This window comes from Lycorma delicatula, chromosome 6, assembly GCF_047948215.1.
Source record: "Lycorma delicatula isolate Av1 chromosome 6, ASM4794821v1, whole genome shotgun sequence".
Taxonomy (NCBI): Eukaryota; Metazoa; Arthropoda; class Insecta; order Hemiptera; family Fulgoridae; genus Lycorma; species Lycorma delicatula.
The window spans coordinates 161802529-161815291 of NC_134460.1; the positions used below are offsets into that span (position 1 = coordinate 161802529).

The following is a 12763-nucleotide window of genomic DNA, read 5'->3' on the forward strand; positions in this document are numbered from 1 at the left end:
TTTTTAGAGAGGAAAGTTTTAAAAATCTTTATCTCTTATGAATTAATTTTCCTTCTACGTTAAGATTTTCAAAATTCAGGTAATTTTGTCACTTAACTATACTGATATAGTTTCCACCGTTTAATTTGCCATACAATGACAAACTGCACAGTTTTCTAAGCTAACCGACTGCCATCCACCATTCGACAATTACTCTTGCTTAACACTTTATATTTATTTCTCTTCCATTCACACACGATCACGATTTTGAATGGGCCATCAGCTCATACAAATAATAGCAGAAAATGCTAAGTCTGTACTAAATCGATGTTAGTCTTAAGGTACCACATTTTAAATCCAACTCCCATAAAAACATTTAACCAAGATTATAATTTCCTATTTAAGTATGCAATGCCTGAGAAATAAAATCGACCTTAATAAAAGAAATAAAATCGTGAACGAAATTAACTATGAATGCTGTGCAATTCAATTTCTACGTAAAATTGATATGGTGTACATAGATCTCCTTTTTGAATCTTTTAAATTTTTTCCTATATAAACAAACGGAAACTCTTCTAACAGATTTGTTGATTTTACTGTTAATTTCTTCCTCCCAAAATTTATTAAACAAACAACGGACGACACAATCACTACTTTTACTCTTAAAGAGTGTGATCGATAAAGATTCAAATTGTCAGAATCAAAATAGGAAAATAATATTAAAAACAGTTTTCAGGAAAGGTTTAATAATTTTCATAATGTTTTACAGATGACATTATTTCTAACTCGGTCTTTAATAAAAAAAGAAACTGTCTAAACGTAAAAATACACAGGATTACTAAAAAAATCAGGCTCCGTAAAATATAATTTCATAACTTCCAAAACGTTTTGAAAAATGTCAATCGAATTTATGCGAAAGTTATTCGTAGCTGTAAGTACGGTTATAACGTTACATTGTGCTTCCAGGAATATATGATTGCTATTCTCGAGGATAGTATTCCGATTAATGAAACCTAGGTATTATTTGCGGTTGCCCGTACAGCGAAATTTCTTGGTATTTTATTAGACGACATACTATTATGTGATGATCAGACTGATTTCGTTTGTAACGAAATTAAACAGTACTGTTTTACTTTCAAACACTAAACTCATTATTATTAAATTCTTATTACGCTTATGTATAGTCCCGTTTAAAGAAAAGGTCATCTCGTGAAACCGCCTCAAAAGGTCAAAACGAGTTTTTAAGATATTGTCATCCCAAGAGTAATAATTGTGTGGGTCGATAATTAGAAAATTAAAAATGTTTCTATTTCATTTATCGATGTGGAATCCTTGTGCAAGTAAAGAAAGTATTATGATCGCGAAAATTTTCGACGGAAATTTTGACCAACCCTGAATTCATTTTCACTAGTTTCGGCGTGACGTCTGTACGTACGTGTATATGTATGTACGTCCGTATCCCGAATAACTCAAAAACGATTAGCCGCAGGATGTTGAATTTAGGACTGTTTAGGACTTTTTCTTAACTGCAGTAATAACGATATATCATAAGTGGTAGTTATTTTCAATAGTTTCAAGGATATAGCCAAATAAAAGTTTAATTAATGAAACATTTGGATCTTACTACAGGAAGGCATATTGGTTCGAATCCGAATTCATCTCCTTTTTTAACTTTTTTTTATTTTTATTTAAATATATGGATTTATTAATGATTATTAACCCGTGATTGTAACAGTAAATAATTTTTCAATAATAACATTAAAAAAGAAAAGATATGAAAAAAATCGGAAGATATTAATGAAATAAAAATGACCTTTTAAAAATGTGTATATGTAATTTATTAGGCATTCCTACATATCTGTATGAATGAACATTGGTAAAATAGACGGAGCATACAGGAAAGTTAAGGAAAATTTTGGGGTACATAAATTAAAATCTAATAATGTGTTAAACAAAGATGGTACACCAATATATAATACGAAAGGTAAAGTCGATAGATGGGTGGAATATATTGAAGAGTTATACGGAGGAAATGAATTAGAAAATGGTGTTATAGAGGAAGAAGAGGAAGTTGAGGAGGATGAAATGGGAGAAACAATACTGACATCTGAATTTAAGAGAGCATTAAAAGATTTAAATGGCAGAAAGGCTCCTGGAATAGACGGAATACCTGTGGAATTACTGCGCAGTACAGGTGAGGAAGCGATTGATAGATTATACAGACTGATATTTATGAAAATGGGGAATTTCCATCAGACTTCAAAAAAAGTGTTATAGTCAAGATACCAAAGAAAGTAGGGGCAGATAAATGTGAAGAATACAGAACAATTAGTTCTTAATTGTCAACTAGTCATGCATCAAAAATCTTAACTAGAATTCTATACAGAAGAATTGAGAGGAGAGTGGAAGAAGTATTAGGAGAAGACTAATTTGGTTATTGTTAACTATACTGTACTGTTATTGTCGAACAATATTCTCCCTATGTCGGATTTTGATGTCATTTCGTTTATTTGTATTTTGTCGCCAATCATTTAATCGCTCTTTGGTTTGATATAATTCTTCTGATCTTAATTTGTGTACAAGTTCTCTAGTTCTCAAATTTTCTCTCTCTTTATATTCATCATCCTCTCTTAATCTTTTTATTCTTTCCTTGTTCTTAACATTTTCTTCCTCTTCATATTCATCTTCATGACGTTTTTTTTTTGAGATATATTTCTTCGTGTTATGTTTATTTTTCCTGAATAATTGTTTCTTTTTCATTTTTGATTATTCACCAAATAATTCAATAATAAAAACCGAATATTTTACACCGTAAGGTCGAAATTAACATTTGTAACCGGTAAACAACAGTTCACTAAATGGAATATTTTAATTATTATTAACTTTTATTTATACGACACATCAGAAAACTGAAACTTTTTTTAATCAGCAACTCACGAAGAATACGAATAATGCTGATGTAGTATTACGAGTAATAAAGGGACTTTTGCTTTATCCTAATATTTCATGTAAAACTACTGAAGTAATAGTTGTACAAATTTGATGTAAATAAAAACTAATGTTTCAGCAATCGTGTAACTGTCCACTTTATCAAAGAATAGGAGAATCGTATCTCACTTTTAAATGAAGTGCAGAAAAAATGTGCATATGTAATTTAATAGGCGTACAAGGAAAATTTGGTATCCACATCAGATTTTTTCATCTCGTGTACAGAAACATGTGCTCAAATAATTTTCATCAACCCCGTTTCAGTTGTGATGTATTTTGTAGATATTTACTATATTTACTATTTCTACGTAAACATCTTGGTGTTATTTTACGTGTTTTAATTTTAAATAATTAATTTGGGCTTTTTAATTCATATTTCTTTGTGTATTTTGTGCCGTTGACCAATCAAATAATTTATTACGATTTCCATTTAGGCGTATGGCGAGACAGTTCTTTGTTTAATCATGAAGTAGCATATCTACTCATTCCTCACACGATGGATGATCTATATTATGCGCCATTATACAGCGATCAAAACAAAAAATAATATTTATTCGATATCAAAAGTATGTTTTGATATTAGATTTATCCAAAAAATATAAGAAATGTTTTTAGTTCATGCAGGAAGAATAGATTTGTTTAAAAAAAAATATTGAATTTTTTTTTTTTTGACCAGAAATGTTAATAGGTGAGATGTACATCATCATTCTATCGATTAGTACATTTAAACCACTAATTACTACCTTAAATTTTATTACTTAATGTTATTCCTGGGCAAAGTTAAATATTTAAGTAAATTAATAAATAAATACTTATAAAAGTTAAATAAATTAAATTTAATTAGTAAGTTTATATTTGTTATTTTATATACAACGTGTCATTAATTAAATAATGGTCGGTTTACGTATCGATTTTTTTTCTTGTAAAGATGATGAAATTTTATTTAATTATTACAATAATAATTTATATATTTTTATAAAATAAAATTTATTGGCGTTGCATTTTAGGATTTAAAAACAAAAATCATCAGTAAAAAGAAAATATTGTCAGCAAATAAATTTACTCATGAAATAAAAAAACTGCACATGCGCTAACTGTTTCAATCAAAAGGGATAAATTAATAATTGACAGCTATACATTTATTTGCAATCTATTGATAATTTTTAGATGATTATAATAATTCATAACTAAACTAATTCATTGTTTTTAGATACATTTTTCTGTTGAAACTGTTTATCTACAAGTATTTAAGTGGAGCTGTTTCAAAATTTTTGTTATACATTTTACTTTGTGTAGTGTTCTTCAAAGGTCGAATTCTCTGTTGTAAGTAAACCCAAATAACAAATTACATAAACTGAGCTATTATTTTTTCAGAAGAAATCTTCATTTTGTTAAAATTAACAGAATAGTTTTAGTATTAAAATATGTTATTTTAGTTAATTTTACTATTTCTTCCTGCACTTAACAATGGAAAAGTTGTTTTAAAGCTAGAATCTTACTGCTTTTAATTTATAACTTTATCTGCTTTATTTTACCGGAATACATAAATATACAGCATTTTACATAATACTCGGATATGCTTAAACTACATACAAATATCGATTTATATTTACGCCCTGTACAGACGGATAAACTTTCATTTGTACCGTAAGTCTGGCCAATTACTATAAGAAAATTTCACTTAACGTACTTTAAAGTAATTTTATATTTTTATCAAAAGCTGCTATAGATTATTTTTTATTTCTTCCTTGTACGAATTAAAAGAAGTATTCTGATCGCGAAGTATTTCGATTTTCAGATTTCAACGGAAACATCCATTTTGACCATCCCTGAATCCATTTTTACTAGTCTCGGCGTGACGACTGTGCGTACGTACGTCTCTCGCATAACTTGAAAACGATTAGCCATAGGATGTTGAAATTTTGTATTTAGGACTGTTGTAACACCTAGCTGTGCACCTCGCCTTTTGATTACAATCGACTTAACAAAAAGTGTCAAAATATGCAAAATCCAAAACTTTTTTTGAGACTTTTTCTTAACTGCAGTAATAAGCCCTCGTTGAGAGCTTTTCATCGATACATCACAAGTGGTACTTATTTTCATTGAGTTCACAGTTTAGCCAAATAAAATTTTAATTAATGAAATATTTGGATCTTAGAAGAGGAAGACAGTTCGAATCAGACTTAATCTCCTTTTTTTAATTTAAATATTTTGATTTATTAATAATTATTAACCTCTGATTGTAAAATAATTTTTACGGTAAATAATAATTCAATAATAATAATAAAAAAATAAAAATTAAAAACATCAGAAGTTATTAATGAAATAAAATTTTATGTAATTTTCATTTTAAAAAAATGTGTAAATGTAATTTAATACGCGACAAGTAAGTCATGCGGTGTCCACATCAGATGTTTTTTAATAATTTAAGAGACATTTATAAAACAAATTGCCCCATCAGTTTCTTTCATTTCGCTTAAATATTGTCTTGTGACTGTACAGCTCCTTAAATTTTCCTAATATTTTATAGCGTTTATGTATACATATATCTTAAATAAATTCTCGTTTGATTGCGATTTTTTTTTAAAGCTATTGTAAGGTGCTAAAAGAAAGGTTACAATGGTTTTTTAGTAAATTAAGACTGTACTCTTTGTTATTTATAATTTTTTTATTTTCTGTTAACATAATCCTGGAGAAACAAATTTACTGCCGATTCTATTTTTGTAAACCGATAAAACTAAAGTAAAATTTATTATTATAACTCAGCTATATTTCACTATGTTTTCAAATAGAAGATTAACTTAATTAAATAGATATTTTGCTTAAAATTTTCTTTTATTTTACAAAATATTATTGAAATATTCACGTTTCTGAAAGGTAAACGAAAATAGTTTACGTTTTACACGCTTCACAAAGTTGTGGTAGCGTTCGCGCACCGTTTCGCAGACTACCATCCAGAACACGTATCCACGACAAATAATGGACTACGAATTTTATTCACAAACGCATCAGTACAGAGCGGATCGGGTGAAGTAGGTGGATTTGTAAATCGATTAATTTCCGAAATAATTTCCACTTTCCTTCTAAATATAAAACGACTGTTGTTCGAACCGTACTTGTCTTATAAAGCATTGTAATCTCTGACATGAAGCCTCTATGTAGCCTTAATTAAGCCTCTATGTAGAAAATAAGCCTTAAAAATTCGTTACAAAAAATATGTAAGAATTGAACTGACAACGTCCTTTTTTAAGTCGATTAGAGAAATAATTCGGTCAAATCAGTCCGTGAATTACATTTATCCAATCCACAAAATTAGTCCATTTTTTGAGCTTAATCCTTGAAATTGCGTAAAATACGAATATATATAAAGGAGAAGCCTCTTCCTGTTACTGAAGTCAATAAAAAATATCCATTCCTATCACAACCAGACCGGGGAAAGGTTTTTCCACAGCGCTATAGTAAATATGTCATAAAAAATAATTATACTACGGAACCTCTGGCACTCTTTTGTAAATTGCCTATGTCCGTGAATTTATCAGTTGTTGAAATGATTGTTTTATGATGAATTGTTAGTTAAGATAACTAAACAAAAACAAAAAAAAAACAAGTTAATATTAAACTTAATAGTTATTTATTTTTATTTTTTAAACTCTCTAAAAATTGAACTTTTTTTAAAAAAAATAAACAAGAGAAATGATACACACAACCACACATACACACACACTCTTTAATAAAAATAAATAATCTCAGATAGTTGATGAAATCAATTTCGTTTTACTTGGCAATATCTTGATGATTACTTAACCATAGTTTTGATGTTGAATGTTATATTTAATTTTATTTTAACGCATTATTTCCTGTTTCAGTTTTTATTATTTTTATATTGTGTAATAATATTATTCGCCACTATTATATTGTAATATCGCATATTAATATTAAATAACGTTATTCTACTCCATGCCTCTTTTATTTAAAAGGCTTTTAACTTAAAGCCGTAATCTTAAATCAACATTTGTTTTTATGTATCTGAATTAATTTAATTATTTCGTTTTTTCAGGTTCAAAATGTACAAACAAACTTTGTTAGTATGCTTTTTCATTTCTGCTTTCATCATAACTCAACGCGCTTCAGCAGACGATACTCCTTTGCCGTGCATCTGCCCGATGATTTATAATCCGGTCTGCGGTTCAGATGGTGAGACGTATCCCAACGAGTGCATTTTGAACTGCAAAAAGAGAGAAATAGAAGGTGATAACTGTTCATTATAAAATTAATATATTAATAATGTTCTATTTAATCTATATTATGCAGAATGGAAATCGGTATATTTTCTTTCATTTCATAACACGGAGAAGAAAGATAACAAATCTACCGTTAAAATTAAGGAACATATATCAACTTGAAATAAGTTGAATGCCTAATTATTGGCATCGTTTGTAAAGACGTGAGATATTTTTTGTATACTGCATCTTTTAAATATTTCCAAATAAATGAAGTAAGCGTTGAAAGATAAAGCAAACCGGAAAGTTAACGGATTTCACTGTGAGATAAGTAGTTCTGAATGTTAGACGAAGGCTGGTTGAGAGCAAGTAACAAAACATAAAGTTGGGAAACAAAAAATGTGATTCTGATAGTATTCTTTCTCCTGAATCAAATATGATATCTGTTTTTCCCATCACACAAGGTTTCCGAGGGACAGGCATATATAATTTCATAAAATTATGAATATTTCATTTGATATATAATATTATATTAATTATGTTTTAGGGCTTTATTATTTTAAAAAATTACATTACTTTTGTTTATTAATTTTTTATTTGGTTTTACAGGTTTGGAAAAAAAATATGACGGGATATGTCGATCAGAATAATCGAAAAACTTTGTAAGTGACATATTTTTAATAATGTATATTATTAAGTGGTAATGGAACATATTCGATAAAAAATTAATGATTTAGTTACTGAATCAGTATATTAATGTAAGAGAAGAGTCCATTATGTGCTGTAACAAAAATATTTACTGGTGACCAAACAAGACAGACAACTCCCAAAAATCTTGTAGTTATCGTCAAAAATAATAAATATCATGTACAAAGATTATCAGTAAACCTGCGGACAGTGTTGCTTCACGTTTTTAACTATAATCCAACATCGAGGCCGCAGCACTCCTCAAGAGTGCAACCCATTAGAAATTATAAGATTCAGCCTTAACATTAATAACTTGACTGAGTTCATCGCAGGGTTTTACTTCTTATACATCATTGGTTTGACAGACATAAGAAAAACTGGAAAAGGTAGCATAAAGCTACAAAGGAACATGTAAAGTTAATTTGAAATTACTGTAGCAATCTAGGGCCTTACAACTATACTTTTTTATCATTTTTCTTATTTGAAGTAGTAACTTGAAAATTTTGTAATATACTTTGTGTTTCTTGCAAATATGTTGTTTTTTTTCATGTTAAGAACATCACTGGTTAACAGGTCAGCTTCATAGCAGTTACAATTCTTAATTTAGCTTTAGTAATCAGGCTGCTTTATTTTTCTTTCCTGTAATGGTTATGAATAGACCGATTCCCTTTTGAAGGAAATGTATTTGTGACTTTGTTGCATGGATGCACTAAGGAAAAGAATTTAAAGGTAAAAATTCATAATATATAGTAGAGGTAGTATAAATGTGTATGGTCCATATTTTCATAATATTATTGTATTTCTTCATACAAAAACAAAAGTAGAATGTTTATCTGACATACTTTATCTCATTTACAAAAATTAATGAGCTTTTACTGCATTTACATGGATTAATAAGCACTTTCCTGAAAGAGTACACGCTGTTCTTGGTTTTATATTTTCTTCTAATACTAATGCAACAAACTGATTTGGTGTTATCAATATTAAATAACAAATTGTTTAGATATGTGCAGGCCTAAATGTGAGCTCTATCTACACCCCCAGATAGATCAAGCTCACTCTTGCCAATTTGTCAATTCTACTGGTGTAAATCTGATACTGACGTTCATAGGACACCAGCACCTAAATCATACAGTCAGTATATCTTCCAACCTAACTCTTTTAAATTCTTGCCATTTTGAAAAGAAATAAACGAGTATGTTAATTGATTTGTTAATATATTTGGTTTTCATAATTTTAACGTTCTTGTGATGATCTAATTTACTTGGAGTATAATTTTTTTTAATTATATTAAAAATAATTTTAGACACGAATTTTAATTTTTTGTATAAGTGATTCTGTAAATTCCTTTTCGAAAATGTGGATACATAAAAAACTATTACTACTGAATTAATTGATAATTTACTGACATAAGAGGTATTTATGATTTTCAAATACAATGATTTTAATTTTTTTATTTATTAATTTTTTTTTACTACTGACACATTTAATTGATTTTTTCTTTTTGTTTACAGCTTCCATATTAGTTCTGCAACTGGCCATGTCTGTTCATAACATTTTTGTTTATGAATGCATCAAAATATTACTGTGAATTTTAATACCATTTAATGTAAAAAAAAAATGAATACAAGATATCCTAAAAAATGAATATTTATTTTAAAAATAAAATCAATTAAAAAAGTAATAAATAATTAATTTAAGTTTTATTTGTAGAGATTTCTTATTAATTCTTTCTCTCTTTTCTTTACTTGAGTTTTTTGGAAATTTATATACGCTACAATAAGTTGAATAAAAGCATCAAATGAGGACATGGAAAATGACCTATGAAAAATGTAGAAGTAAAATAAAATGTGCGCATTAGATAACACAAAATATACGTGTTGTTAACTATTTCACCGTGAATCTGTACCGGCTTCTTCAGACAGGACTCTATGCTCAGATTTTAACGTCAGTGTAAATTAAACAAAAATTATATTGCAGTGTAATTTATCAAATATATGATGTCTACCTACCGCTAACAAGTCTAATTATTTCCATTTACAAATTGAAACCACCTATTTTTGTGCTCCTTAATAAATTTCTTGGTTGAAATACCTTCATTTGTACAAAAATTCTACGTAGAATGTAGTGAATATTGCACAGAATCACCAAATGTTCATATTTTATTACCTATTCACCCAGTATCATACGTCAACAATTGTGTGGGGCTGCAGATGAAAAAGGCACTCAAAAGATTTAAATGCAAGGGACATTTGGTTCTTTTTTTAACATTTATTTTTCAAAATAAGTATTTTTTAAAATTAATAAAAACAAAAACGAAAAAAATAAAAAAACTTTAATTTATTAGCAAATAAATCTCTATACTAGAAATTCAACATCGGGATTTATTGACAGTCACCTGATATTAAAAATATGACGAAAATACTCTGACATTGATGATATTCAACATCAGATAATCTTAAAAGATAAAACAAAGAATGAATTTCAATTTATTTTACTGTGTGAATTTCATTCACTGGATGAATTAAGAAAAATAACTTACAGATAAAGTTGAAGATATATTATAGTCTAAGTGGGTGTGGTTTTACATTATTTGTTTATTTCTTCATTTAAATAAGTAGAATACATATTATTTCACTTAGGTAGCACTTTACCTCATTTACTATAAATTAATATGTTGTTATTGAAGTCGCATAAATTAAAATGGTTTCTCTTTAAGGGCTGTCTACTACTCTTGGATTCATTTTTGATTCTCCTAGTGGTAATGCAACAAATGGATACAATATTATCATTAATAAATAACTAATTGCTTAGATACACCGTGGGGTCCAATGGGACAGATCCTGTGGATGACTCAAACTCTCTCACCACCCACCTTTCTTCATTTCCTGATTCTTCCTGGCCAATTATCACATGCATTGGTGTAAATCTGATCCCGCTAGATCCCCCGCGTACAGGAGCCACGACCTTATTAACAGAACCTGGTGTTATTTGGTAGAGGACAGTATTTGGTCAATTTGAGTGATTAAAGCTACACTTGCTAATTCTGAAAGAAATGAATCCTGCAACTCTTTTAACTCTTTTTAATTGAAAAAATAAAAATCTTAACATAAAATAATTTCTTAATTAACATTTAAAGCAAATAAATTGTATTTTTCTGTTAGGGAATAGTTTACAAGTGGGCATTACTTTTCATAGTTTCCTTTTTTATGAATAAGAGAAAATACTGTAGGTAATAACAAAAAATCCAAAAAATATAATGTAAACTTTATTTCCACAAGTTTCTATTTTCTTATTTTTTCATTTTAATGGTAATCTAAGTAGTTATTACCAAAGATAGTTTTTTTTTTTATCTGTTATCCATTATAAATACTACAATGTCTAGGGTAACTTCATCAAAAATTATCTAACAAAAGTATACAGAAATAAAATAAAAGCTTTTGTTTAGAAATTTTTATCGGTTATTTTGTTATAGTAAAATGAGTACTATGCTTTCCATATTATCCTTGCGTAAATAAAATCCCTTTCATTACAAATGTAACATAATTTGATGATAAGAAAGCTTCAGTATACTGTTACAGAAATGTGATGACTGATGTAAGTAATAGATCGGATATCAGTTGGGGATGTGTGTTACTAACAATAAGATGCATGATCAAAATGTATTCGACCTTACACCGACATTAACTGGAACCACCAATGCACTTATTAACATTAGGATTTGATATACACACATATATTACAGTAGGAGATTTTATTGTAATTAACTCAGCATCAAATAATGGGCAGGCAGGAGTAGGTTTCGTGATGAACAAGAAGATAGGGAGGAGAGTGGAGTATTTCAAGACGCATAGCAATAGAATCATTGTAATAAGGATAAAATCAAAACCTATACCGACAACAATTGTTAACGTCTATATGCCTACAAGCGCCCATGATGATGATGAGGTAGAGTGTGTATACGAAGAGATTGATGAAGCAATTAAACACGTAAAAGGAGATGAAAATTTAATAATAGTTTGAGATTGGAATGCAAGCATTGGAAAAGGCAAGGAAGGAAATATAGTGGGTGAATACGGGCTGGGCAAAAGGAATGAAAGAGGGGACCGACTTATAGAGTTTTGCACGAAGTATAATTTAGTAATTGCCAACACCCAATTTAAAAATCATAATAGAAGAATATACACTTGGAAAAAGCCAGGCGATACTGCAAGGTATCAGATAGATTATATCATGGTTAAGCAAAGATTTAGAAATCAACTCGTTGACTGCAAAACTTACCCTGGAGCAGACATTGATAGCGACCATAATTTGGTGATAATGAAATGTAGATAGGGGTTTAAAAACCTGAAGAAAAGGTGGCAGATGAATCGGTGGAAGTTAGAGAAGCTTGAGGAAGAGGAGATAAAGAAAAATTTTGAGGAGGACATCGCAAGAGGTCTGAGTAAAAAAGATAAGGTAGAAAATGTAGAAGAAGTATAGGAGAATGTTAAAAAGGAAATTCTTAAATCAGCAGAAGCAAACTTAGGCGGAATAAAGAGAACTGGTAGAAAACCTTGGGTTTCAGACAATATATTGCAGCTGATGGATGAACGTAGAAAATATAAGAATGCTAGTGATGAAGAAAGTAAAAGGAACTATCGGCAATTAAGAAATGCTATAATCAGGAAGTGGAAACTGGCGAAAGAAGAGTGGATTAAAGAAAAGTGTTCAGAAGTGGAAAGAGAAATGAACATTGGCAAAAGAGACGGAGCATACAGGAAAGTTAAGGAAAATTTTGGGGTACATAAATTAAAATCTAATAATGTGTTAAACAAAGATGGTACACCAACATATAATACGAAAGGTAAAGTCGATAGATGGGTGGAATATATTGAAGAGTTATACGG

The 12763-nt window shown here is 29.0% G+C and overlaps 1 protein-coding gene across 1 annotated transcript; it reads left to right on the forward strand.

Annotated features, from left to right (window-relative positions):
* The first annotated feature begins 4528 nt into the window (after window positions 1-4528).
* On the forward strand, window positions 4529-9895 carry LOC142326429 (turripeptide Pal9.2-like). The gene is made up of 4 exons (XM_075368922.1): window positions 4529-4614; window positions 7025-7215; window positions 7797-7849; window positions 9389-9895. Exons 1-3 carry the CDS (start codon window positions 4544-4546, stop codon window positions 7835-7837), a joined length of 303 nt encoding a protein of 100 aa, XP_075225037.1. The 5' UTR covers window positions 4529-4543; the 3' UTR covers window positions 7838-7849; window positions 9389-9895.
* Window positions 9896-12763: the final 2868 nt, after the last annotated feature.

Coding starts and splice junctions, on each gene's coding strand:
- LOC142326429 (XM_075368922.1), top strand. CDS start 4,544: ATGCTTAAACTACATACAAATATCGATTTATATTTACGCCCTGTACAG. Junction 4,615..7,024: donor GATAAACTTTCATTTGTACC/GTAAGTCTGGCC, acceptor TCGTTTTTTCAG/GTTCAAAATGTACAAACAAA. Junction 7,216..7,796: donor CAAAAAGAGAGAAATAGAAG/GTGATAACTGTT, acceptor TTGGTTTTACAG/GTTTGGAAAAAAAATATGAC.